The 23,155-nt window shown below is 57.9% G+C and overlaps 4 protein-coding genes and 2 pseudogenes across 4 annotated transcripts; 4 read left to right on the forward strand and 2 right to left on the reverse strand.

Annotated features, from left to right (window-relative positions):
* Nucleotides 1-2,308: 2,308 nt before the first annotated feature.
* On the reverse strand, nucleotides 2,309-4,451 carry LOC115338433 (feather keratin Cos2-3-like). Its single transcript, XM_030007001.1, has 3 exons — nucleotides 4,401-4,451; nucleotides 3,392-3,493; nucleotides 2,309-3,085 (listed from the first exon to the last, which is right to left on the reverse strand). Exons 1-3 carry the CDS (start codon nucleotides 4,449-4,451, stop codon nucleotides 2,759-2,761), a joined length of 480 nt encoding a protein of 159 aa, XP_029862861.1. The 3' UTR covers nucleotides 2,309-2,758.
* A 1-nt stretch (nucleotide 4,452) lies between these two features.
* Nucleotides 4,453-5,318, forward strand: LOC115338434 (annotated as a pseudogene).
* A 743-nt stretch (nucleotides 5,319-6,061) lies between these two features.
* Nucleotides 6,062-6,951, forward strand: LOC115338437 (feather keratin Cos2-3-like). Its single transcript, XM_030007003.2, has one exon. It carries the CDS (start codon nucleotides 6,196-6,198, stop codon nucleotides 6,499-6,501), a length of 306 nt encoding a protein of 101 aa, XP_029862863.1. The 5' UTR covers nucleotides 6,062-6,195; the 3' UTR covers nucleotides 6,502-6,951.
* Nucleotides 6,952-10,418: 3,467 nt separating this feature from the next.
* Nucleotides 10,419-12,554, forward strand: LOC115338435 (feather keratin Cos2-3-like). The gene is made up of 3 exons (XM_030007002.1): nucleotides 10,419-10,469; nucleotides 11,387-11,488; nucleotides 11,796-12,554. The coding sequence occupies exons 1-3, from the start codon at nucleotides 10,419-10,421 to the stop codon at nucleotides 12,108-12,110; spliced, it is 468 nt and encodes a 155-aa protein (XP_029862862.1). The 3' UTR covers nucleotides 12,111-12,554.
* A 2,882-nt stretch (nucleotides 12,555-15,436) lies between these two features.
* Nucleotides 15,437-16,029, reverse strand: LOC115338436 (annotated as a pseudogene).
* A 1,310-nt stretch (nucleotides 16,030-17,339) lies between these two features.
* Nucleotides 17,340-18,002, forward strand: LOC115338438 (feather keratin Cos1-1/Cos1-3/Cos2-1-like). The gene has a single exon (XM_030007004.2). It carries the CDS (start codon nucleotides 17,399-17,401, stop codon nucleotides 17,702-17,704), a length of 306 nt encoding a protein of 101 aa, XP_029862864.1. The 5' UTR covers nucleotides 17,340-17,398; the 3' UTR covers nucleotides 17,705-18,002.
* Nucleotides 18,003-23,155: the final 5,153 nt, after the last annotated feature.

Raw genomic sequence — 23,155 nt, forward strand, 5'->3', positions numbered from 1 at the left:
GAAGGGAGATTGAGAATTTGACTAAGTGGATTCTGAGTTCTGAGCTAGACAGAAGCTTTCTTGAGCCTGGCAGCTCTTTGCAGGGTCCTTGGGACCTAAAGACAAGGAATTATATATGCCTCCCTGCATAGCCTCTACCTCCTCACACAGCAGCTACCTTGAATCTCTCATTGTGGGATGACAGGCTGCTCCTCATCCAATCCCGTGCTCCGCTTTCCCCTGCCCTCTCCACAAGGTGCACCTCTGGTGCAGAGAAATGTCCTGCTACAACCAGTGCCTGCCATGCCTGCCATGCTAGCCCTGCAGCCAAAACACACTGGTCAAGAGCTGCAAGGACCCCTGTGTCAGTCAGTACAAGGACCCTGCCATTGTCATCCAGGCATCCCCTGTGGTGCTGATCCTACCCGGCCCCCTCCTCAGTCCTACCCACAGAACACAATTATGGGCTCCTCCACCTACACCACTGTTGGGAGCATACATAGAAAGCTCAAACTCAAGAAGAGTGAGTATGCACTGTGACAGATTGGGATTGGTGTCACCACGCAGGAGGAAAGCGGCACTGCTCGGGATGAACGTGTGCTGTGACAAAGATGCTGCCCTGCCTCTGTCTGTGCGCTGGGTGGGCAGAGAAGTTCACCAGGGAGCCTTTTGCCCTGCTGGGTGTGGCTGTGAGGGTTGAGTCCCTGGCCGCCTCCTTAGTCTCCTTCTGCCTGAGCACTGCAGTTCCAGTTCTGGGAACTGCCAGCAGGCTCCTGCCTGCCTATCTCCGGTGGGCGGCTCCCCTTGGGCAGCCTGGCCTGGACTCTGACAAGAGGCGGCAGTTTACAAGCAGGCACGAGTGCCTGTGAGGATGTTCAGGGCCCTTGTGACCAAGAGGATTTTGGAAGGTCGAGCTGTGGCCTGGCTGCACCAGTTGGAGGCTCCCAGTGCTGGAAAACCTGGTTCTGGCACTGGGGAGCCTGGGGCCCAGCAGAGGTGGCTGCTTGGTTCCCTTAGTTTGGCTGAGCAAGTACTTGAACCACAAGGCAATGTGAGTAGAAAGGCTCCCTGGGGCAGAGGCGTGGCGTCCCAGGCAGCCCTCAGAGTGTTTTGTTCCACCCTTTGGGCTGAGGTTTGGAGGCAGCTTGGAGCTGCTGAGGGAGGAGAGCACACGAGCTGGCAAGATTCAGCTCCCGCTTCCTGGGAGCTCCCTGGGCACCTTGTTGAGTGGAGAGCGTGACACGGTCCAGGCTTTCCCGGCAGCCTTGGTGGGACTGGCAGAGGCTGGTGACACATGCGTGTCAGGCTGGAGAGGAGCAGGGCAGTGGGTTGCTGGGCCTGTCAGCGCTGGAGGGGGAAAAAGGGGAGTCCCGACCCTCCGGCAAAACCGGGAGCTATCCTTTGGGGAGAGGGGAGGCCACAGGTGGCACGTGGCAAAGGATGGGAGACGTGTTGTGAGCAGTGGTTGTGACAGGGGGGGGCAAGACTCTACGCATCTCTTTTGCAGATAACGCAGATCCTCCTGTGTACTGTTTCTGCATGCATGCCTAGAGAGACAGAGAGTGAGGTGTGAGGAAACAGACCACACCTGCACTTAGAAACTCCGCCTCTTCTACCTGTGCTGGAGGAAATGCTGGCAGCCTGACTGGGGATAGACAAAATCCCCCAAGATGTACAAAGAAGATTCAAGTCTACGCAGGGAGAGCTGCAATGCTGCAGGAGCAACGGCTTGTAGTAGGAAGGCACAAAGGGAGGTGGGCGAGGGAGAGAGAGGTTGTAGCTGGAGAAGTCTTGTGGCCAGGGGTGCACCTGGGAGAGGCGGCAGGGAGGAGCACAGGGGTGTGTGAGGAGCAACCTGTCATGCAACCACCACCACCACCACCACACCTGCCACAGGGAGAGGGGCCCTCCTGAAGCAAGAGCTGCCTGCCAGGGAGAGCTCCCAGGTGCGGCTGGATGCAGAAGCAGCTCCCAGTGCCAGCGCCACCCGCCAGTGCGGCTGGGGAGATGGACTCCTCACTCGGGCACCGGTTGGGCTCCCCATCATCCATCCGCAGGGCGTTCTCGAAGGCTGAGGAGGGCATCTGTGTGCAGGGACGCAGCAAGGCAGGCCCTGACTGGCTGCGGCTCTGCAGGAGCCAGGGACATCTTCCTCAGCTGCAAGGGACAGTGTCTTGAAAGGAGCCCACTGCCTGTGTCTCACCCTCCCCTTCGTCCAGGAATGCCGCTGGCTCTCCTTTGTGCCTGCAAGCTCTGCCCAGAGCAACGCCTTTCTGTCTGGCAGCTGGGGGAGCGTCCGGGGAGAGAAGGACCACACAGAGGCCCAGGCTGGGATGCAGCAGAACTTTAATGAGTTGAAAGAGGGAAAGGAGGTCCTCTGAGTGGCGGCCATGGTGCAGGGAGCACCAGGGGTAGCTAGGAGTCTTTGCCCCTTGGCCAGGGTGGAGTTTGCACCGGGCATCTGCCCGCCTGCCCGCCTGTCCCTGAGAGGGAGGGCGGCAGCAGGCCCTTCCTGGGATGGGGCTTAGCAGGTGATCACAGCCCAGGGGAGCAGAAGACAACAGAGAAAAGAGAGAGAGAGAGAAGAGAGTGAGAAAGAGGCACGTTAGACAAGGGCCATGTTTTCAGAGAGCCCAGGCGCGCCGCTTCCTGCCTTCCTTTGCAGGTGGAGCCATGGATGCTCAGTCCCTGTGAAAGCGCTGGCCAGGATCTCCGTGCTCAGTCCGTGACCGTCTTCTGGGTTCCTGGGGTTCCTTCTGTGGGTCCGCCTGCGGCAGCTTTAGCAGGGGAGGCATGTTCTGCCGCAGTAGCGGCTGGTAATGCAGGAGAGGTCACAGCACCCGGAGTTGATGGGCACTCCCTGAGAGCTGAGGATGCTGCCAACAGCAGCGGAGGTGGAGGAGCCCACAACGGTGTTCTGCGGGAAGGAGCTGAGGATGGGGCCGGGCAGGGTCACCACCACGGGGGAGGGCTCGATGACGACGGTGGAGTTCTGGCACTGCCTGACGCAGGGCTCGTTGCAGCTGTTGGCCAGCGGGGTCGGGCCGCAGGGCTGGCAGGGCAGGCACTGGCTGTAGCAGGACATGTCGCGGGTCCGGAGGTGCACCTGGGGGAGAGGGCAGGGAGGAGCACAGGGGCGCGTGAGGAGCAGCCTGTCCGCCCACGGTGAGGGAGCCAAGGCACGTGGTGCCTGGGGAGCTGGAGACTGTGCAGGGAGGTCCACAGGCCTCTTTGCCTGTCCACCTGGGCACCGAGCAAAAGGAGCCAGGCCCAGGAAAGCTCTTTCCTAGCCGAGAGCCCGAGAGTCCCCTCAGCCCAGAACCAGCCCCGCTCCACGCCAAACCTTCTCCCCGCTTCCCCTCCCAACACAGGCAGCCCCAAGCCCCGGTACAGGACAGAGCTTCCAACTCACTTGCTTCCGAAGGAGAAGAAGGGGAGCAAAGCGGATGAGAGAGTGAAGAGCTGGGATGGCTTTTATACTGGTCCTGCACTGCCCCAGGTCCAGAGGAAGCCTCTGTGGAAGCAATAGTTTTCTGAGAAGCTCATCGGAAATGCAAAACGTCCCAGCTAATGATACGGGCTGTGTTTTGGTTTCCTGCACAGCTGCCTTTTCATTTCCTTGTTTGGCCGTACCTGCTCCTCCTTGAAGGCTCCTTTTCAGTGCTGGGGTGGGAGGCCCAAGGATTTCTGGGACCGGAGCGCATCGGTGCCAGCAGAAGATGAGTCCCAAGTGCCGGAGGGGTCGCGTGCAGGCTGGGGACATTGGCCTGGGGCACTCGTTTGCAGCCCCATTGGCAGGAAGGGCCCTGCTGCTCCCAGCCCTGCAATCCTTGCCCGCATGCCAAAGGGCTCGCAAGCAGGACGGTGTGCCGCCTCCCCTTTCTCCCACCCTCCAAGCTCTCTCTGATGGTCACTGGCCGTTGTCTCCACAGGCGGGTGGTCAGCACTGCTGCTTTCGACACCTTGCCTCCTAAGGCTGCTCTGGGGAGGCCTTGGTGTGCCTGTGGGGCCTTCTCTGCTCTCTGGGCTCCCTCTGGCCGTCCCCTACCAACACCAACAGCATCAGTGTGTGTGGGGCCTTGTCCTGCCCAAGGGTGCTGCAGCCCTGCCCTGGCAAGGGCCTTCCCCGTGTGTCCTCGGGCGAGTCCACAGGTGCTCGTGTGTAGGTAGGGGTGCTTGCTCGCTTGCCCCTGTGTGCATACTGGAGCAGCGTGAAAGGAAATGCCGCATAGGCATGAGGAAAAACTCTTCTCCTGTGAGGGTGGCCAAGCCCAGGAGATGTTGCCCAGGCAGCTTGTGGCCTCTCTTTCCTTGCAGACGTTCAGACCAAACACGGGGCAGTGTCCTGATCCACCTGCTCTGGTTGACCCTGCTCGCAGCAGGAGGGTTGGACCCGACCATCTCCAGAGGTGCCTTCCAACCTCAACGATTCTGAGTTTCTGGGCCTCGGTGATCGGCCACTCGTTGGTCATGATGCTGAAAATGCCACTGGACATCCTACCTGTGGAGAAGATAAGCTCCTTTGTCAGCTGCGTGGCCCGGCTCTTCTTGCTCCACCAGCGTGCCTGCGCTGAGATCTTCCTGCTGGCAGTCGTGGCCTACGACCGATCTGTGGCCATGTGCCAGCCCCGGGGATCCACAGAGTCACGCCAGAAGGTCTGTGCCGTTGCAGTAGCAGGCCTGAGGGCTGGGGCCACTCTCCCCTTGTCGGCACCAGTGGCACTCACTTTTGTTTGCCCAGCCGCAGCCCCACTGTCATTGACTGCTTCTTCTGAGAGGTGCTGGCCTGTGCTGAGAGCTGCTGGACTGGTGTGCTCCTTGTCTCCACAGGTGGCACCAACACCCTGGTGTGCTACCTGGCCTTGTTGGGCTCCTGTGGGGTGATTCAGCTCTCCACCTGGCAGCAGATAGGAGAAGAGAGACGCAAGGCACTTGCCACTTTGCTGTGGTTGTGCTCTTCTTTGGGCCATGGTCCCTGATCTTCACCCAGCCCACTACCAGCCTCTCGCGGGACAGAGGGGTGTCCGTCTTCAACAGTATTGGTACTGCCTCTGCTCTCTGGCCAAAGAGCTTGCATGAAGGGCAGAGTTCCTTTCATGCTGCTCCAGTATGCACACAGGGGCAAGCGAGCAAGCACCCCTACCTACACACGAGCACCTGTGGACTCGCCCGAGGACACACGGGGAAGGCCCTTGCCAGGGCAGGGCTGCAGCACCCTTGGGCAGGACAAGGCCCCACACACACTGATGCTGTTGGTGTTGGTAGGGGACAGCCAGAGAGAGCCCAGAGAGCAGAGAAGGCCCCACAGGCACACCAAGGCCTCCCCAGAGCAGCCTTAGGAGGCAAGGTGTCGAAAGCAGCAGTGCTGACCACCCGCCTGTGGAGACAACGGCCAGTGACCATCAGAGAGAGCTTGGAGGGTGGGAGAAAGGGGACGCGGCACACCGTCCTGCTTGCGAGCCCTTTGGCATGCGGGCGAGGATTGCAGGGCTGGGAGCAGCAGGGCCCTTCCTGCCAATGGGGCTGCAAACGAGTGCCCCAGGCCAATGTCCCCAGCCTGCACGCGACCCCTCCGGCACTTGGGACTCATCTTCTGCTGGCACCGATGCGCTCCGGTCCCAGAAATCCTTGGGCCTCCCACCCCAGCACTGAAAAGGAGCCTTCAAGGAGGAGCAGGTACGGCCAAACAAGGAAATGAAAAGGCAGCTGTGCAGGAAACCAAAACACAGCCCGTATCATTAGCTGGGACGTTTTGCATTTCCGATGAGCTTCTCAGAAAATTATTGCTTCCACAGAGGCTTCCTCTGGACCTGGGGCAGTGCAGGACCAGTATAAAAGCCATCCCAGCTCTTCACTCTCTCATCCGCTTTGCTCCCCTTCTTCTCCTTCGGAAGCAAGTGAGTTGGAAGCTCTGTCCTGTACCGGGGCTTGGGGCTGCCTGTGTTGGGAGGGGAAGCGGGGAGAAGGTTTGGCGTGGAGCGGGGCTGGTTCTGGGCTGAGGGGGCTCTCGGCTAGGAAAGAGCTTTCCTGGGCCTGGCTCCTTTTGCTCGGTGCCCAGGTGGACAGGCAAAGAGGCCTGTGGACCTCCCTGCACAGTCTCCAGCTCCCCAGGCACCACGTGCCTTGGCTCCCTCACCGTGGGCGGACAGGCTGCTCCTCACGCGCCCCTGTGCTCCTCCCTGCCCTCTCCCCCAGGTGCACCTCCGGACCCGCGACATGTCCTGCTACAGCCAGTGCCTGCCCTGCCAGCCCTGCGGCCCGACCCCGCTGGCCAACAGCTGCAACGAGCCCTGCGTCAGGCAGTGCCAGAACTCCACCGTCGTCATCCAGCCCTCCCCCGTGGTGGTGACCCTGCCCGGCCCCATCCTCAGCTCCTTCCCGCAGAACACCGTTGTGGGCTCCTCCACCTCCGCTGCTGTTGGCAGCATCCTCAGCTCTCAGGGAGTGCCCATCAACTCCGGGTGCTGTCACCTCTCCTGCATTACCAGCCGCTACTGCGGCAGAACATGCCTCCCCTGCTAAAGCTGCCGCAGGCGGACCCACAGAAGGAACCCCAGGAACCCAGAAGACGGTCACGGACTGAGCACGGAGATCCTGGCCAGCGCTTTCACAGGGACTGAGCATCCATGGCTCCACCTGCAAAGGAAGGCAGGAAGCGGCGCGCCTGGGCTCTCTGAAAACATGGCCCTTGTCTAACGTGCCTCTTTCTCACTCTCTTCTCTCTCTCTCTCTTTTCTCTGTTGTCTTCTGCTCCCCTGGGCTGTGATCACCTGCTAAGCCCCATCCCAGGAAGGGCCTGCTGCCGCCCTCCCTCTCAGGGACAGGCGGGCAGGCGGGCAGATGCCCGGTGCAAACTCCACCCTGGCCAAGGGGCAAAGACTCCTAGCTACCCCTGGTGCTCCCTGCACCATGGCCGCCACTCAGAGGACCTCCTTTCCCTCTTTCAACTCATTAAAGTTCTGCTGCATCCCAGCCTGGGCCTCTGCGTGGTCCTTCTCTCCCCGGACGCTCCCCCAGCTGCCAGACAGAAAGGCGTTGCTCTGGGCAGAGCTTGCAGGCACAAAGGAGAGCCAGCGGCATTCCTGGACGAAGGGGAGGGTGAGACACAGGCAGTGGGCTCCTTTCAAGACACTGTCCCTTGCAGCTGAGGAAGATGTCCCTGGCTCCTGCAGAGCCGCAGCCGTCAGGGCCTGCCTTGCTGCGTCCCTGCACACAGATGCCCTCCTCAGCCTTCGAGAACGCCCTGCGGATGGATGATGGGGAGCCCAACCGGTGCCCGAGTGAGGAGTCCATCTCCCCAGCCGCACTGGCGGGTGGCGCTGGCACTGGGAGCTGCTTCTGCATCCAGCCGCACCTGGGAGCTCTCCCTGGCAGGCAGCTCTTGCTTCAGGAGGGCCCCTCTCCCTGTGGCAGGTGTGGTGGTGGTGGTGGTGGTTGCATGACAGGTTGCTCCTCACACACCCCTGTGCTCCTCCCTGCCGCCTCTCCCAGGTGCACCCCTGGCCACAAGACTTCTCCAGCTACAACCTCTCTCTCCCTCGCCCACCTCCCTTTGTGCCTTCCTACTACAAGCCGTTGCTCCTGCAGCATTGCAGCTCTCCCTGCGTAGACTTGAATCTTCTTTGTACATCTTGGGGGATTTTGTCTATCCCCAGTCAGGCTGCCAGCATTTCCTCCAGCACAGCTAGAAGAGGCGGAGTTTCTAAGTGCAGGTGTGGTCTGTTTCCTCACACCTCACTCTCTGTCTCTCTAGGCATGCATGCAGAAACAGTACACAGGAGGATCTGCGTTATCTGCAAAAGAGATGCGTAGAGTCTTGCCCCCCCTGTCACGACCACTGCTCACAACACGTCTCCCATCCTTTGCCACGTGCCATCTGTGGCCTCCGCTCTCCCCAAAGGATAGCTCCCGGTTTTGCCGGAGGGTCGGGACTCCCCTTTTTCCCCCTCCAGCGCTGACAGGCCCAGCAACCCACTGCCCTGCTCCTCTCCAGCCCGACACGCGTGTGTCACCAGCCTCTGCCAGTCCCACCAAGGCTGCCGGGAAAGCCTGGACCGTGTCACGCTCTCCACTCAACAAGGTGCCCAGGGAGCTCCCAGGAAGCGGGAGCTGAATCTTGCCAGCTCGTGTGCTCTCCTCCCTCAGCAGCTCCAAGCTGCCTCCAAACCTCAGCCCAAAGGGTGGAACAAAACACTCTGAGGGCTGCCTGGGACGCCACGCCTCTGCCCCAGGGAGCCTTTCTACTCACATTGCCTTGTGGTTCAAGTACTTGCTCAGCCAAACTAAGGGAACCAAGCAGCCACCTCTGCTGGGCCCCAGGCTCCCCAGTGCCAGAACCAGGTTTTCCAGCACTGGGAGCCTCCAACTGGTGCAGCCAGGCCACAGCTCGACCTTCCAAAATCCTCTTGGTCACAAGGGCCCTGAACATCCTCACAGGCACTCGTGCCCGCTTGTAAACTGCCGCCTCTTGTCAGAGTCCAGGCCAGGCTGCCCAAGGGGAGCCGCGCACCGGAGATAGGCAGGCAGGAACCTGCTGGCAGTTCCCAGAACTGGAACTGCAGTGCTCAGGCAGAAGGAGACTAAGGAGGCGGCCAGGGACGCAACCCTCACAGCCACACCCAGCAGGGCAAAAGGCTCCCTGGTGAACTTCTCTGCCCACCCAGCGCACAGACAGAGGCAGGGCAGCATCTTTGTCACAGCACACGTTCATCCCGAGCAGTGCCGCTTTCCTCCTGCGTGGTGACACCAGTCCCAATCCTTACCTCGCCCTCTCCATCCAGCACTTCTCGGGACACTCAGCTCTACTTCCTTCTTCCCAGGGCTTTCTGCCCACATGGTAACTCTGTCTTACCCGAGAGAAGGCCACTGGGCTGAAGCCACCACTCCTGACGCAGGTTGTATTTTGTATGGAGGAGGGGAAGGCAGCACACTGGGAAGGGTCGAAAGATTGTCAACGACGTCCCACAGGGAACAGCTGTCCGTACCACATAATCGATCAGCCATGCATTTTAGTGACGATCCCCCAACCGAATAGCTCGTCCTCTTCACGACTTCTCCATGCCTTTTCACGTCATAACTACCCACTTGCCATCCCCACAAAGTGTAGGGGCTGCCATGGAAAACTCAGAGCAAATGCCAGTGATTTTGACCAGAGAGTCCTGTCTCTGTAGAGCAGCTGGCAAGCACCTTCACAGCTCTCTTGCCTTGTGAGCAGCCCGTTATAGTGGGATGGTCTTTGCTCACCAAGTCAGTCCCACTGACGGTGGTCTGAAGTGCCCACAGAGCGCCACTGCTGACAACCAAGTCCCAAGGAAGCCCCAACTGGGTTGCACTACCTTGCACCTCCAGAGCAGCCGCCTCTTCACCACGGAAGCCATGTACACTGTGATCAAGGCAATCACACACACCGCCTGCAAATTACTTGTTTCATCAGAGTAATTCCACATAGGTTTCTTACACATGGGCATTGTCTCAAGAAAAGCCAAGCGATCCCTGCAGATGGAGAACAGCTCAAGAACGACATCCATCAAAAGAGCTCCACAGCTTCCCTTGCCCCGCATTGCCTTCCCTTGATTGACTTTTCCTTGCTTTGCCTTCCTTCCCTTCCCTTCCCCTCCCTTCCCTTCCCTTTTCTTCTCTGCATGTTTCCCATCCTGCGTGTAGATCCTTCTTCACTGTCAGTGCAATCCCTCCTTCTCCATCCCACCTGCCCAGCTGCCGAAAGGAACTTGCCTCAATTGCACGCTCCCTGTCCTTCCACCGTCCTTGTACATCCTGGCGAATACCACTCTGTTTCCCAACTTTCTTCCTGCTTCCTTCACCTTCTGCTTTTCCAGGCGCCAGATCAGTCAGTTGAGCAGAGGCAGTACCAATACTGTTGAAGACGGACACCCCTCTGTCCCGCGAGAGGCTGGTAGTGGGCTGGGTGAAGATCAGGGACCATGGCCCAAAGAAGAGCACAACCACAGCAAAGTGGCAAGTGCCTTGCGTCTCTCTTCTCCTATCTGCCGCCAGGTGGAGAGCTGAATCACCCCACAGGAGCCCAACAAGGCCAGGTAGCACACCAGGGTGTTGGTGCCACCTGTGGAGACAAGGAGCACACCAGTCCAGCAGCTCTCAGCACAGGCCAGCACCTCTCAGAAGAAGCAGTCAATGACAGTGGGGCTGCTGCTGGGCAAACAAAAGTGAGTGCCACTGGTGCCGACAAGGGGAGAGTGGCCCCAGCCCTCAGGCCTGCTACTGCAACGGCACAGACCTTCTGGCGTGACTCTGTGGATCCCCGGGGCTGGCACATGGCCACAGATCGGTCGTCGGCCACGACTGCCAGCAGGAAGATCTCAGCGCAGGCACGCTGGTGGAGCAAGAAGAGCCGGGCCACGCAGCTGACAAAGGAGCTTATCTTCTCCACAGGTAGGATGTCCAGTGGCGTTTTCAGCATCATGACCAACGAGTGGCCGGTCACCGAGGCCCAGAAACTCAGAATCGTTGAGGTTGGAAGGCACCTCTGGAGATGGTCGGGTCCAACCCTCCTGCTGCGAGCAGGGTCAACCAGAGCAGGTGGATCAGGACACTGCCCCGTGTTTGGTCTGAACGTCTGCAAGGAAAGAGAGGCCACAAGCTGCCTGGGCAACATCTCCTGGGCTTGGCCACCCTCACAGGAGAAGAGTTTTTCCTCATGCCTATGCGGCATTTCCTTTCACGCTGCTCCAGTATGCACACAGGGGCAAGCGAGCAAGCACCCCTACCTACACACGAGCACCTGTGGACTCGCCCGAGGACACACGGGGAAGGCCCTTGCCAGGGCAGGGCTGCAGCACCCTTGGACAGGACAAGGCCCCACACACACTGATGCTGTTGGTGTTGGTAGGGGACAGCCAGAGGGAGCCCAGAGAGCAGAGAAGGCCCCACAGGCACACCAAGGCCTCCCCAGAGCAGCCTTAGGAGGCAAGGTGTCGAAAGCAGCAGTGCTGACCACCCGCCTGCGGAGACAACGGCCAGTGACCATCAGAGAGAGCTTGGAGGGTGGGAGAAAGGGGAGGCGGCACACCGTCCTGCTTGCGAGCCCTTTGGCATGCGGGCAAGGATTGCAGGGCTGGGAGCAGCAGGGCCCTTCCTGCCAATGGGGCTGCAAACAAGCCCACACGAGTGCCCCAGGCCAATGTCCCCAGCCTGCACGCGACCCCTCCGGCACTTGGGACTCATCTTCTGCTGGCACCGATGCGCTCCGGTCCCAGAAATCCTTGGGCCTCCCACCCCAGCACTGAAAAGGAGCCTTCAAGGAGGAGCAGGTATGGCCAAACAAGGAAATGAAAAGGCAGCTGTGCAGGAAACCAAAACACAGCCCGTATCATTAGCTGGGACGTTTTGCATTTCAGATGAGCTTCTCAGAAAATTATTGCTTCCACAGAGGCTTCCTCTGGACCTGGGGCAGTGCAGGACCAGTATAAAAGCCATCCCAGCTCTTCACTCTCTCATCCGCTTTGCTCCCCTTCTTCTCCTTCGGAAGCAAGTGAGTTGGAAGCTCTGTCCTGTACCGGGGCTTGGGGCTGCCTGTGTTGGGAGGGGAAGCGGGGAGAAGGTTTGGCGTGGAGCGGGGCTGGTTCTGGGCTGAGGGGACTCTCGGGCTCTCGGCTAGGGAAAGAGCTTTCCTGGGCCTGGCTCCTTTTGCTCGGTGCCCAGGTGGACAGGCAAAGAGGCCTGTGGACCTCCCTGCACAGTCTCCAGCTCCCCAGGCACCACGTGCCTTGGCTCCCTCACCGTGGGCGGACAGGCTGCTCCTCACGCGCCCCTGTGCTCCTCCCTGCCCTCTCCCCCAGGTGCACCTCCGGACCCGCGACATGTCCTGCTACAGCCAGTGCCTGCCCTGCCAGCCCTGCGGCCCGACCCCGCTGGCCAACAGCTGCAACGAGCCCTGCGTCAGGCAGTGCCAGAACTCCACCGTCGTCATCGAGCCCTCCCCCGTGGTGGTGACCCTGCCCGGCCCCATCCTCAGCTCCTTCCCGCAGAACACCGTTGTGGGCTCCTCCACCTCCGCTGCTGTTGGCAGCATCCTCAGCTCTCAGGGAGTGCCCATCAACTCTGGGTGCTGTGACCTCTCCTGCATTACCGGCAGAACATGCCTCCCCTGCTAAAGCTGCCGCAGGCGGACCCACAGAAGGAACCCCAGGAACCCAGAAGACGGTCACGGACTGAGCACGGAGATCCTGGCCAGCGCTTTCACAGGGACTGAGCATCCATGGCTCCACCTGCAAAGGAAGGCAGGAAGCGGCGCGCCTGGGCTCTCTGAAAACATGGCCCTTGTCTAACGTGCCTCTTTCTCACTCTCTTCTCTCTCTCTCTCTTTTCTCTGTTGTCTTCTGCTCCCCTGGGCTGTGATCACCTGCTAAGCCCCATCCCAGGAAGGGCCTGCTGCCGCCCTCCCTCTCAGGGACAGGCGGGCAGGCGGGCAGATGCCCGGTGCAAACTCCACCCTGGCCAAGGGGCAACGACTCCTAGCTACCCCTGGTGCTCCCTGCACCATGGCCGCCACTCAGAGGACCTCCTTTCCCTCTTTCAACTCATTAAAGTTCTGCTGCATCCCAGCCTGGGCCTCTGCGTGGTCCTTCTCTCCCCGGACGCTCCCCCAGCTGCCAGACAGAAAGGCGTTGCTCTGGGCAGAGCTTGCAGGCACAAAGGAGAGCCAGCGGCATTCCTGGACGAAGGGGAGGGTGAGACACAGGCAGTGGGCTCCTTTCAAGACACTGTCCCTTGCAGCTGAGGAAGATGTCCCTGGCTCCTGCAGAGCCGCAGCCGTCAGGGCCTGCCTTGCTGCGTCCCTGCACACAGATGCCCTCCTCAGCCTTCGAGAACGCCCTGCGGATGGATGATGGGGAGCCCAACCGGTGCCCGAGTGAGGAGTCCATCTCCCCAGCCGCACTGGCGGGTGGCGCTGGCACTGGGAGCTGCTTCTGCATCCAGCCGCACCTGGGAGCTCTCCCTGGCAGGCAGCTCTTGCTTCAGGAGGGCCCCTCTCCCTGTGGCAGGTGTGGTGGTGGTGGTGGTGGTTGCATGACAGGTTGCTCCTCACACACCCCTGTGCTCCTCCCTGCCGCCTCTCCCAGGTGCACCCCTGGCCACAAGACTTCTCCAGCTACAACCTCTCTCTCCCTCGCCCACCTCCCTTTGTGCCTTCCTACTACAAGCCGTTGCTCCTGCAGCATTGCAGCTCTCCCTGCGTAGACTTGAATCTTCTTTGTACATCTTGGGGGATTTTGTCTATCCCCAGTCAGGCTGCCAGCATTTCCTCCAGCACAGCTAGAAGAGGCGGAGTTTCTAAGTGCAGGTGTGGTCTGTTTCCTCACACCTCACTCTCTGTCTCTCTAGGCATGCATGCAGAAACAGTACACAGGAGGATCTGCGTTATCTGCAAAAGAGATGCGTAGAGTCTTGCCCCCCCTGTCACGACCACTGCTCACAACACGTCTCCCATCCTTTGCCACGTGCCATCTGTGGCCTCCGCTCTCCCCAAAGGATAGCTCCCGGTTTTGCCGGAGGGTCGGGACTCCCCCTTTTTCCCCCTCCAGCGCTGACAGGCCCAGCAACCCACTGCCCTGCTCCTCTCCAGCCCGACACACGTGTGTCACCAGCCTCTGCCAGTCCCACCAAGGCTGCCGGGAAAGCCTGGACCGTGTCACGCTCTCCACTCAACAAGGTGCCCAGGGAGCTCCCAGGAAGCGGGAGCTGAATCTTGCCAGCTCGTGTGCTCTCCTCCCTCAGCAGCTCCAAGCTGCCTCCAAACCTCAGCCCAAAGGGTGGAACAAAACACTCTGAGGGCTGCCTGGGACGCCACGCCTCTGCCCCAGGGAGCCTTTCTACTCACATTGCCTTGTGGTTCAAGTACTTGCTCAGCCAAACTAAGGGAACCAAGCAGCCACCTCTGCTGGGCCCCAGGCTCCCCAGTGCCAGAACCAGGTTTTCCAGCACTGGGAGCCTCCAGCTGGTACAGCCAGGCCACAGCTCGACCTTCCAAAATCCTCTTGGTCACAAGGGCCCTGAACATCCTCACAGGCACTCGTGCCCGCTTGTAAACTGCCGCCTCTTGTCAGAGTCCAGGCCAGGCTGCCCAAGGGGAGCCGCGCACCGGAGATAGGCAGGCAGGAACCTGCTGGCAGTTCCCAGAACTGGAACTGCAGTGCTCAGGCAGAAGGAGACTAAGGAGGCGGCCAGGGACGCAACCCTCACAGCCACACCCAGCAGGGCAAAAGGCTCCCTGGTGAACTTCTCTGCCCACCCAGCGCACAGACAGAGGCAGGGCAGCATCTTTGTCACAGCACACGTTCATCCCGAGCAGTGCCGCTTTCCTCCTGCGTGGTGACACCAATCCCAATCCTTACCTCGCCCTCTCCATCCAGCACTTCTCGGGACACTCAGCTCTACTTCCTTCTTCCCAGGGCTTTCTGCCCACATGGTAACTCTGTCTTACCCGAGAGAAGGCCACTGGGCTGAAGCCACCACTCCTGACGCAGGTTGTATTTTGTATGGAGGAGGGGAAGGCAGCACACTGGGAAGGGTCGAAAGATTGTCAACGACGTCCCACAGGGAACAGCTGTCCGTACCACATAATCGATCAGCCATGCATTTTAGTGACGATCCCCCAACCGAATAGCTCGTCCTCTTCACGACTTCTCCATGCCTTTTCACGTCATAACTACCCACTTGCCATCCCCACAAAGTGTAGGGGCTGCCATGGAAAACTCAGAGCAAATGCCAGTGATTTTGACCAGAGAGTCCTGTCTCTGTAGAGCAGCTGGCAAGCACCTTCACAGCTCTCTTGCCTTGTGAGCAGCCCGTTATAGTGGGATGGTCTTTGCTCACCAAGTCGTCCCACTGACGGTGGTCTGAAGTGCCCACAGAGCGCCACTGCTGACAACCAAGTCCCAAGGAAGCCCCAACTGGGTTGCACTACCTTGCACCTCCAGAGCAGCCGCCTCTTCACCACGGAAGCCATGTACACTGTGATCAAGGCAATCACACACACCGCCTGCAAATTACTTGTTTCATCAGAGTAATTCCACATAGGTTTCTTACACATGGGCATTGTCTCAAGAAAAGCCAAGCGATCCCTGCAGATGGAGAACAGCTCAAGAACGACATCCATCAAAAGAGCTCCACAGCTTCCCTTGCCCCGCATTGCCTTCCCTTGATTGACTTTTCCTTGCTTTGCCTTCCTTCCCTTCCCTTCCCCTCCCTTCCCTTCCCTTTTCTTCTCTGCATGTTTCCCATCCTGCGTGTAGATCCTTCTTCACTGTCAGTGCAATCCCTCCTTCTCCATCCCACCTGCCCAGCTGCCGAAAGGAACTTGCCTCAATTGCACGCTCCCTGTCCTTCCACCGTCCTTGTACATCCTGGCGAATACCACTCTGTTTCCCAACTTTCTTCCTGCTTCCTTCACCTTCTGCTTTTCCAGGCGCCAGATCAGTCAGTTGAGCAGAGGCAGTACCAATACTGTTGAAGACGGACACCCCTCTGTCCCGCGAGAGGCTGGTAGTGGGCTGGGTGAAGATCAGGGACCATGGCCCAAAGAAGAGCACAACCACAGCAAAGTGGCAAGTGCCTTGCGTCTCTCTTCTCCTATCTGCCGCCAGGTGGAGAGCTGAATCACCCCACAGGAGCCCAACAAGGCCAGGTAGCACACCAGGGTGTTGGTGCCACCTGTGGAGACAAGGAGCACACCAGTCCAGCAGCTCTCAGCACAGGCCAGCACCTCTCAGAAGAAGCAGTCAATGACAGTGGGGCTGCGGCTGGGCAAACAAAAGTGAGTGCCACTGGTGCCGACAAGGGGAGAGTGGCCCCAGCCCTCAGGCCTGCTACTGCAACGGCACAGACCTTCTGGCGTGACTCTCTGGATCCCCGGGGCTGGCACATGGCCACAGATCGGTCGTCGGCCACGACTGCCAGCAGGAAGATCTCAGCGCAGGCACGCTGGTGGAGCAAGAAGAGCCGGGCCACGCAGCTGACAAAGGAGCTTATCTTCTCCACAGGTAGGATGTCCAGTGGCGTTTTCAGCATCATGACCAACGAGTGGCCGGTCACCGAGGCCCAGAAACTCAGAATCGTTGAGGTTGGAAGGCACCTCCAACCCTCCTGCTGCGAGCAGGGTCAACCAGAGCAGGTGGATCAGGACACTGCCCCGTGTTTGGTCTGAACGTCTGCAAGGAAAGAGAGGCCACAAGCTGCCTGGGCAACATCTCCTGGGCTTGGCCACCCTCACAGGAGAAGAGTTTTTCCTCATGCCTATGCGGCATTTCCTTTCACGCTGCTCCAGTATGCACACAGGGGCAAGCGAGCAAGCACCCCTACCTACACACGAGCACCTGTGGACTCGCCCGAGGACACACGGGGAAGGCCCTTGCCAGGGCAGGGCTGCAGCACCCTTGGGCAGGACAAGGCCCCACACACACTGATGCTGTTGGTGTTGGTAGGGGACGGCCAGAGGGAGCCCAGAGAGCAGAGAAGGCCCCACAGGCACACCAAGGCCTCCCCAGAGCAGCCTTAGGAGGCAAGGTGTCGAAAGCAGCAGTGCTGACCACCCGCCTGCGGAGACAACGGCCAGTGACCATCAGAGAGAGCTTGGAGGGTGGGAGAAAGGGGAGGCGGCACACCGTCCTGCTTGCGAGCCCTTTGGCATGCGGGCAAGGATTGCAGGGCTGGGAGCAGCAGGGCCCTTCCTGCCAATGGGGCTGCAAACGAGTGCCCCAGGCCAATGTCCCCAGCCTGCACGCGACCCCTCCGGCACTTGGGACTCATCTTCTGCTGGCACCGATGCGCTCCGGTCCCAGAAATCCTTGGGCCTCCCACCCCAGCACTGAAAAGGAGCCTTCAAGGAGGAGCAGGTATGGCCAAACAAGGAAATGAAAAGGCAGCTGTGCAGGAAACCAAAACACAGCCCGTATCATTAGCTGGGACGTTTTGCATTTCCGATGAGCTTCTCAGAAAATTATTGCTTCCACAGAGGCTTCCTCTGGACCTGGGGCAGTGCAGGACCAGTATAAAAGCCATCCCAGCTCTTCACTCTCTCATCCGTTTTGCTCCCCTTCTTCTCCTTCGGAAGCAAGTGAGTTGGAAGCTCTGTCCTGTACCGGGGCTTGGGGCTGCCTGTGTTGGGAGGGGAAGCGGGGAGAAGGTTTGGCGTGGAGCGGGGCTGGTTCTGGGCTGAGGGGACTCTCGGGCTCTCGGCTGGGAAAGAGCTTTCCTGGGCCTGGCTCCTTTTGCTCGGTGCCCAGGTGGACAGGCAAAGAGGCCTGTGGACCTCCCTGCACAGTCTCCAGCTCCCCAGGCACCACGTGCCTTGGCTCCCTCACCGTGGGCGGACAGGCTGCTCCTCACGCGCCCCTGTGCTCCTCCCTGCCCTCTCCCCCAGGTGCACCTCCGGACCCGCGACATGTCCTGCTACAGCCAGTGCCTGCCCTGCCAGCCCTGCGGCCCGACCCCGCTGGCCAACAGCTGCAACGAGCCCTGCGTCAGGCAGTGCCAGAACTCCACCGTCGTCATCGAGCCCTCCCCCGTGGTGGTGACCCTGCCCGGCCCCATCCTCAGCTCCTTCCCGCAGAACACCGTTGTGGGCTCCTCCACCTCCGCTGCTGTTGGCAGCATCCTCAGCTCTCAGGGAGTGCCCATCAACTCCGGGTGCTGTGACCTCTCCTGCATTACCAGCCGCTACTGCGGCAGAACATGCCTCCCCTGCTAAAGCTGCCGCAGGCGGACCCACAGAAGGAACCCCAGGAACCCAGAAGACGGTCACGGACTGAGCACGGAGATCCTGGCCAGCGCTTTCACAGGGACTGAGCATCCATGGCTCCACCTGCAAAGGAAGGCAGGAAGCGGCGCGCCTGGGCTCTCTGAAAACATGGCCCTTGTCTAACGTGCCTCTTTCTCACTCTCTTCTCTCTCTCTCTCTTTTCTCTGTTGTCTTCTGCTCCCCTGGGCTGTGATCACCTGCTAAGCCCCATCCCAGGAAGGGCCTGCTGCCGCCCTCCCTCTCAGGGACAGGCGGGCAGATGCCCGGTGCAAACTCCACCCTGGCCAAGGGGCAAAGACTCCTAGCTACCCCTGGTGCTCCCTGCACCATGGCCGCCACTCAGAGGACCTCCTTTCCCTCTTTCAACTCAATAAAGTTCTGCCGCATCCCAGCCTGGGCCTCTGCGTGGTCCTTCTCTCCCCGGACGCTCCCCCAGCTGCCAGACAGAAAGGCGTTGCTCTGGGCAGAGCTTGCAGGCACAAAGGAGAGCCAGCGGCATTCCTGGACGAAGGGGAGGGTGAGACACAGGCAGTGGGCTCCTTTCAAGACACTGTCCCTTGCAGCTGAGGAAGATGTCCCTGGCTCCTGCAGAGCCGCAGCCGTCAGGGCCTGCCTTGCTGCGTCCCTGCACACAGATGCCCTCCTCAGCCTTCGAGAACGCCCTGCGGATGGATGATGGGGAGCCCAACCGGTGCCCGAGTGAGGAGTCCATCTCCCCAGCCGCACTGGCGGGTGGCGCTGGCACTGGGAGCTGCTTCTGCATCCAGCCGCACCTGGGAGCTCTCCCTGGCAGGCAGCTCTTGCTTCAGGAGGGCCCCTCTCCCTGTGCCTGAGGTTTACATGCCCCAACGTTTCAGGGTCCTTTCCCAGGAAAAGGCCTATATGGAGCATGCAGCCGAGCAGATCCTCAGGAGTGGAACATACTTTCCCCCTGTAGGAATTGGCTGGGTACTATGGTCAGCCAGGAGGTTCAGCCCATTCTGAGCCTCTATACCGGAAGGAATGTCTGCAGTGATGCCACATCTTGTGGTAGGAATATCTTTCCCATGGGCAGCTGCCCACATCTGCCTGATGGTATTTTACCACGTTGAGCTCTCCACTAGAGCCTTGGAGTCTGGTCCCACTAGAAAATTACATGGCAGGTGGAACCTCAGGAGGAAGGACAGGAGAATGCTTCCGAGTATCACAGGGTTGCCAGGCAGTATTGTGAACAGGCCCTCCAGACCCAATCACAAAGCTGCACAGCTCCTCCAGGAACCACAGGTTGAAACCTAGTGTTGCCCAAACTGTTTAGAATCAGGTAATTCATGGGAAACACTGTGGACAGCATTAGATATTATTTCTCTGAATTTGAACTTGGCTGTTTAGAGTAATGTCTGTGGCTGCATCAATAACTCAATACCCACAAACCAAACCCACAGCTGCCCAAGTGCTAACACTCTACGTGGTCACCCATTAACCATATGAGCTGCGCTCTGCAGTCCTTTGGAATCCAAAAAGTTCTCACTGGAAACACGTGCAGAAATGTGGTCATTTGGGCCATCACTTCACACTTTATAGACTGTTGGAGCTGGACTGATGGCAGTGAGAAACAGAGATCCCCACAGCAAGTTGAGCCAGCCAGGATCCCATGACTCCTTGCTTCCCCACAGATAACACAGCAGATTCAAAACAGTTTTCAGCTGCATCTGGCTTATTTCTACACTTCAGTTGCACTACAGTTCAGTTTCACTGAGGCTCTGTTAAGGTGACTTGGCTTCCCTATTATTGACAGCATTTACATCTTCTTTTTTGTTAAACTAGAAAAAAAATTCAACTTTCTCCCTCAACTGAAGGTAGTAATTAAAGCACAGGCACCCATCAGGCATCCATGGTCAACTGGGTGCAAAGCAGGAATTCCTGAATGCACCACTGGGCTCAAAATAGGGGTTCAGGCACACAGGGTCTCACAGACCAGACAAGGTTCCCCTTACGCTCCTCCAGCCATGGTGGGGAAGAGCCACTATTTCTCTTCATCACTACAGGTACTGGGTACCTTCTTACCATGCCGAGACATCAAGGCTTCGCCTCCTTCCCACCAAGACCTGCAGCACCAGCACCTGGATGAATCAACAGTGCCCATGCAGCTCCAGCTCTTCACCCTGCCCATGTTCCCCAGGATTCCACACTCCCTCCTGGACCAACAGGCAGTCACCTAGTTCTCGCATGAGTCCTGCCAGAGGGACACAGCGGCATGGGACACTCCTGCTGTTTGCTGAGCCTTTTGACTGCTCTTTTTTTCAATTTTAAGTAGATTGTCACAGGGGTTTTAAAATACACTAGGAAACATCTGTGTGCAGTTGTAGGGCAACTTGTTGGGATCATGGAGACATGATGGGATGGCTTGCTTGACTGCAATGTTGCACTACGGGGATATAGGCCCAGAAGACAAGGAGGTGGAGTGGCTCTTTCTGTGAGACAGCAGCTGGAGTGCATGGAGCTCTGCCTGCAGATGGATAAGGAACCAAGTGCTTATTAAAAAGCAGACCAGTACTAGTGACATTGTAGCGTGTGTCTGCTATAGGCCACCTGAACAGCAAGAACAAGTGGATGAGGCCCTCTACAGACAGCTAGAAGTAGCCTCACATTCACAGGCCCTGGTCTTCATGGGTGACTTCAACCACCCCAATATCTGCTGAAGGAACAACACAATAGGGCACAAACAATCCAGGAGGTTCATGGAGGGCACTGACGACAACTTCCTGACCCAAGTGATAGAACAGCCAATGAGAAGAGGTGCTCTACTGGACCTCCCACTCACTAATAAGGAAGGGCTTGTTGGGGATGTGAACGTTAAAAGCAGCCTTGGATGCAGTGACCTTGAAATGGTGGCACTCAGGATCCTGTGAAGAGGGAGCAAGGCAAAAAAAAGGAAGAAGAAAGCCCCGGACTTCAAGAGAGCAGATTTTGGCCTTTCAGAGATCTGCTTGGAAAAGGCCCATAGGATAAGGCCCTGGAGGGACGAGGGTGATGAAGAAGTTGATTAATATTCAAGGATCATCTTCTGCAAGCTCAAAAGCAGTCTATCCCAAGTACATAAGTGGCAAAAGAAAGACTAGGGAAAATGTTGGCCAGCTGCTGAATGGGTCAGAGGCCCTGGTGACACAGGACATGAATTTTCTCTCTGTCTCAGTCTTTACTTGCAAGACCAGTCTTAAGGAATCCCAGGCCCCACAGACCAGGGGGAAAGTCTAGAGCAAGGAAGCCATATCCTTAGTAGACAAGGATCAGGTTAGACAATACTTAAGCAAACTGGATGTACGTAAGTCTGTGGGCCCTGTTGGGACATACCCATGAGGGCTGAGGGAGTTGGCTGATGTCATTGTGAGGCCACTCTCAATAATCTTTGAATTATCATAGTGATTGGGAGAGGTGCCTGAGGACTGGAAGAAAGTGACACTCTCATCTTGAAAAAGGCCAAGAAGGAGGGAGGGAAGGGGGTCCAGAATCCCATGGAAAGAAAGGGCTGTTCCTGGCATGGTGTTCCAGTGGAGTCCTCACCTGCCTAGCTAGAAACACCTGCTCTTCTGCACATGCCTGCTTGGCCATTGGGGATTTCATGAGGTTTGCCCTACTGGAGTTTTACACCTTCCCCTGGGACCCCCAGTTTTCTGGAGACAGTACTACTTTTGGGGGGAATAGAGGTCCTCACTATTTCTGCCAGTTGCCACCTTCCAGTGGTGTCTGCAAATACTGTTCTGCATCATCCCATGGAGGCTAGCTGTGTCCTGTTCTGGTAGGACAACCTTCAACCACAGCAAGGAACCTGTCTCCAGCAGGGTCTTTAGGACTGCCACAAACCCAGAGATGACGAGGACATCTTATTCCATGGGTGAAATAATGAGAGGTTGGCAGAGGAAAGATAAGGGATACCTCATCTGGGAGCGCATGGGGTACTCATTGGTGTGCTCCACTGAGTGGTATGGATGGCACAGCCCTGGGCCAGGAAAGGGATGTGAAGGGATGGGTTGATGGGGAATTGGGGAAGCCCCCAGCTTTTAGGACCACATCCAGGACGACTACATGCACCAGCCACTGCAATGATAAGCTCTGATCATTTCACTTCATTCTAAATTCCAGTTTTCTCTCAAAAAGCTCCAAAAAATCATAATCATAGTCTTTCTCCCCCCTCCCCACAGTAAGGTCTGGAGCATTAAGGCTTCAGAATCTCTTAGATGTCCCCACTCCACAGAAGTTATGCACTTCTTCATCATTCAAAGAGTATCCCTGAATATGTGAAGGGTCCCAAAGCTGATGGAACCTTGCCAGCCAATGAACTCCTCTCCTTAGAGTCCACTCCAGAGCTGGTTGCAGCCTGTCCTCCCACAGTCTCCTGAGATGGACAGGAGAAGGAATGTGCCCAAGCCAGGGAGTGAGATAAGGGCTGTGAGAAAAGAGGGAGTGTGGCAGGGGGGAGGGAGTGGGGTGTGAAGTTATGACTGGGTTTTGGAGAGGAGAAGTTATCCAAACACCCTGACTGGCAGAAAGACATTAAGTTCCAAAAAGCAAGGGACATGTCTGAGGGAACTTTTCCAGCACCCCCCTCAACCTACAACCACTCCCTGTAAGACACAGCAACTCATCTGTGACTGTGGTAGTGCCACAGCTCTCAAAAACAGTGAGTACCCTGCAAGGAGGGACGGGGGAAACAGCAGGGGCCGAGTGTTACGGAGGCACGCACACTCAAATCCAACAGGTGTTAAAGCTTAGATTTATTCTTCAGTAGAAAGTTAGTTAGAACTCTGATAACAGTAGTGAACTGCAGGCTCAATGGTGTAAGGGGAATTAGTACTACACAGGTGACTTAAGAATCCTTGAGATTTAAAAGTGATGACTCAAAATGCTCATATCACTCACCTAAAAGCTGAGGGCTCTCTCCCTTGAGGAGTTACCAACTGCAGACCCACTGCTCTAAGGAGGATTGATTCCAACATGTCCTCCAGCGGGACCCCATTTATACCCTTGTCGAATCTGATCTGTGGTCATTTTAATCCTTATTGGCCAAGAGGGTCACCTCAGTGTACCTGGCACGTCTCGATTGGCCAGTTCAAATTTCAACCTGCAGCCTCCAGGGTTTAGGGGTTTTTTTCCTCTTCTCCCTGCCTGGAGAAGTTTCTTTTCTGGCTGGGGGCTGGGGCGGGGGGAGTGTACTGCCACACTGAGGTGAGGTGAGCAGGGGAATTTTGGAAGCATGTTGTGAAGCCTCAGAAGTAACAAGGAGGAAGCCTTTGGAGTAATTCACCATGAACAGAAGGCACAAATTGTCAGGCTGGTTCTGCTGAAGTCAGTGTGATAACTTCGGGTCCTTTCTTTTTGGACATGGGAAATGGTTGTCATATGGTCTTCGATGAACAGATCATG

Source organism: Aquila chrysaetos, unplaced genomic scaffold (assembly GCF_900496995.4).
Source record: "Aquila chrysaetos chrysaetos unplaced genomic scaffold, bAquChr1.4, whole genome shotgun sequence".
Lineage (NCBI taxonomy): Eukaryota > Metazoa > Chordata > Aves > Accipitriformes > Accipitridae > Aquila > Aquila chrysaetos.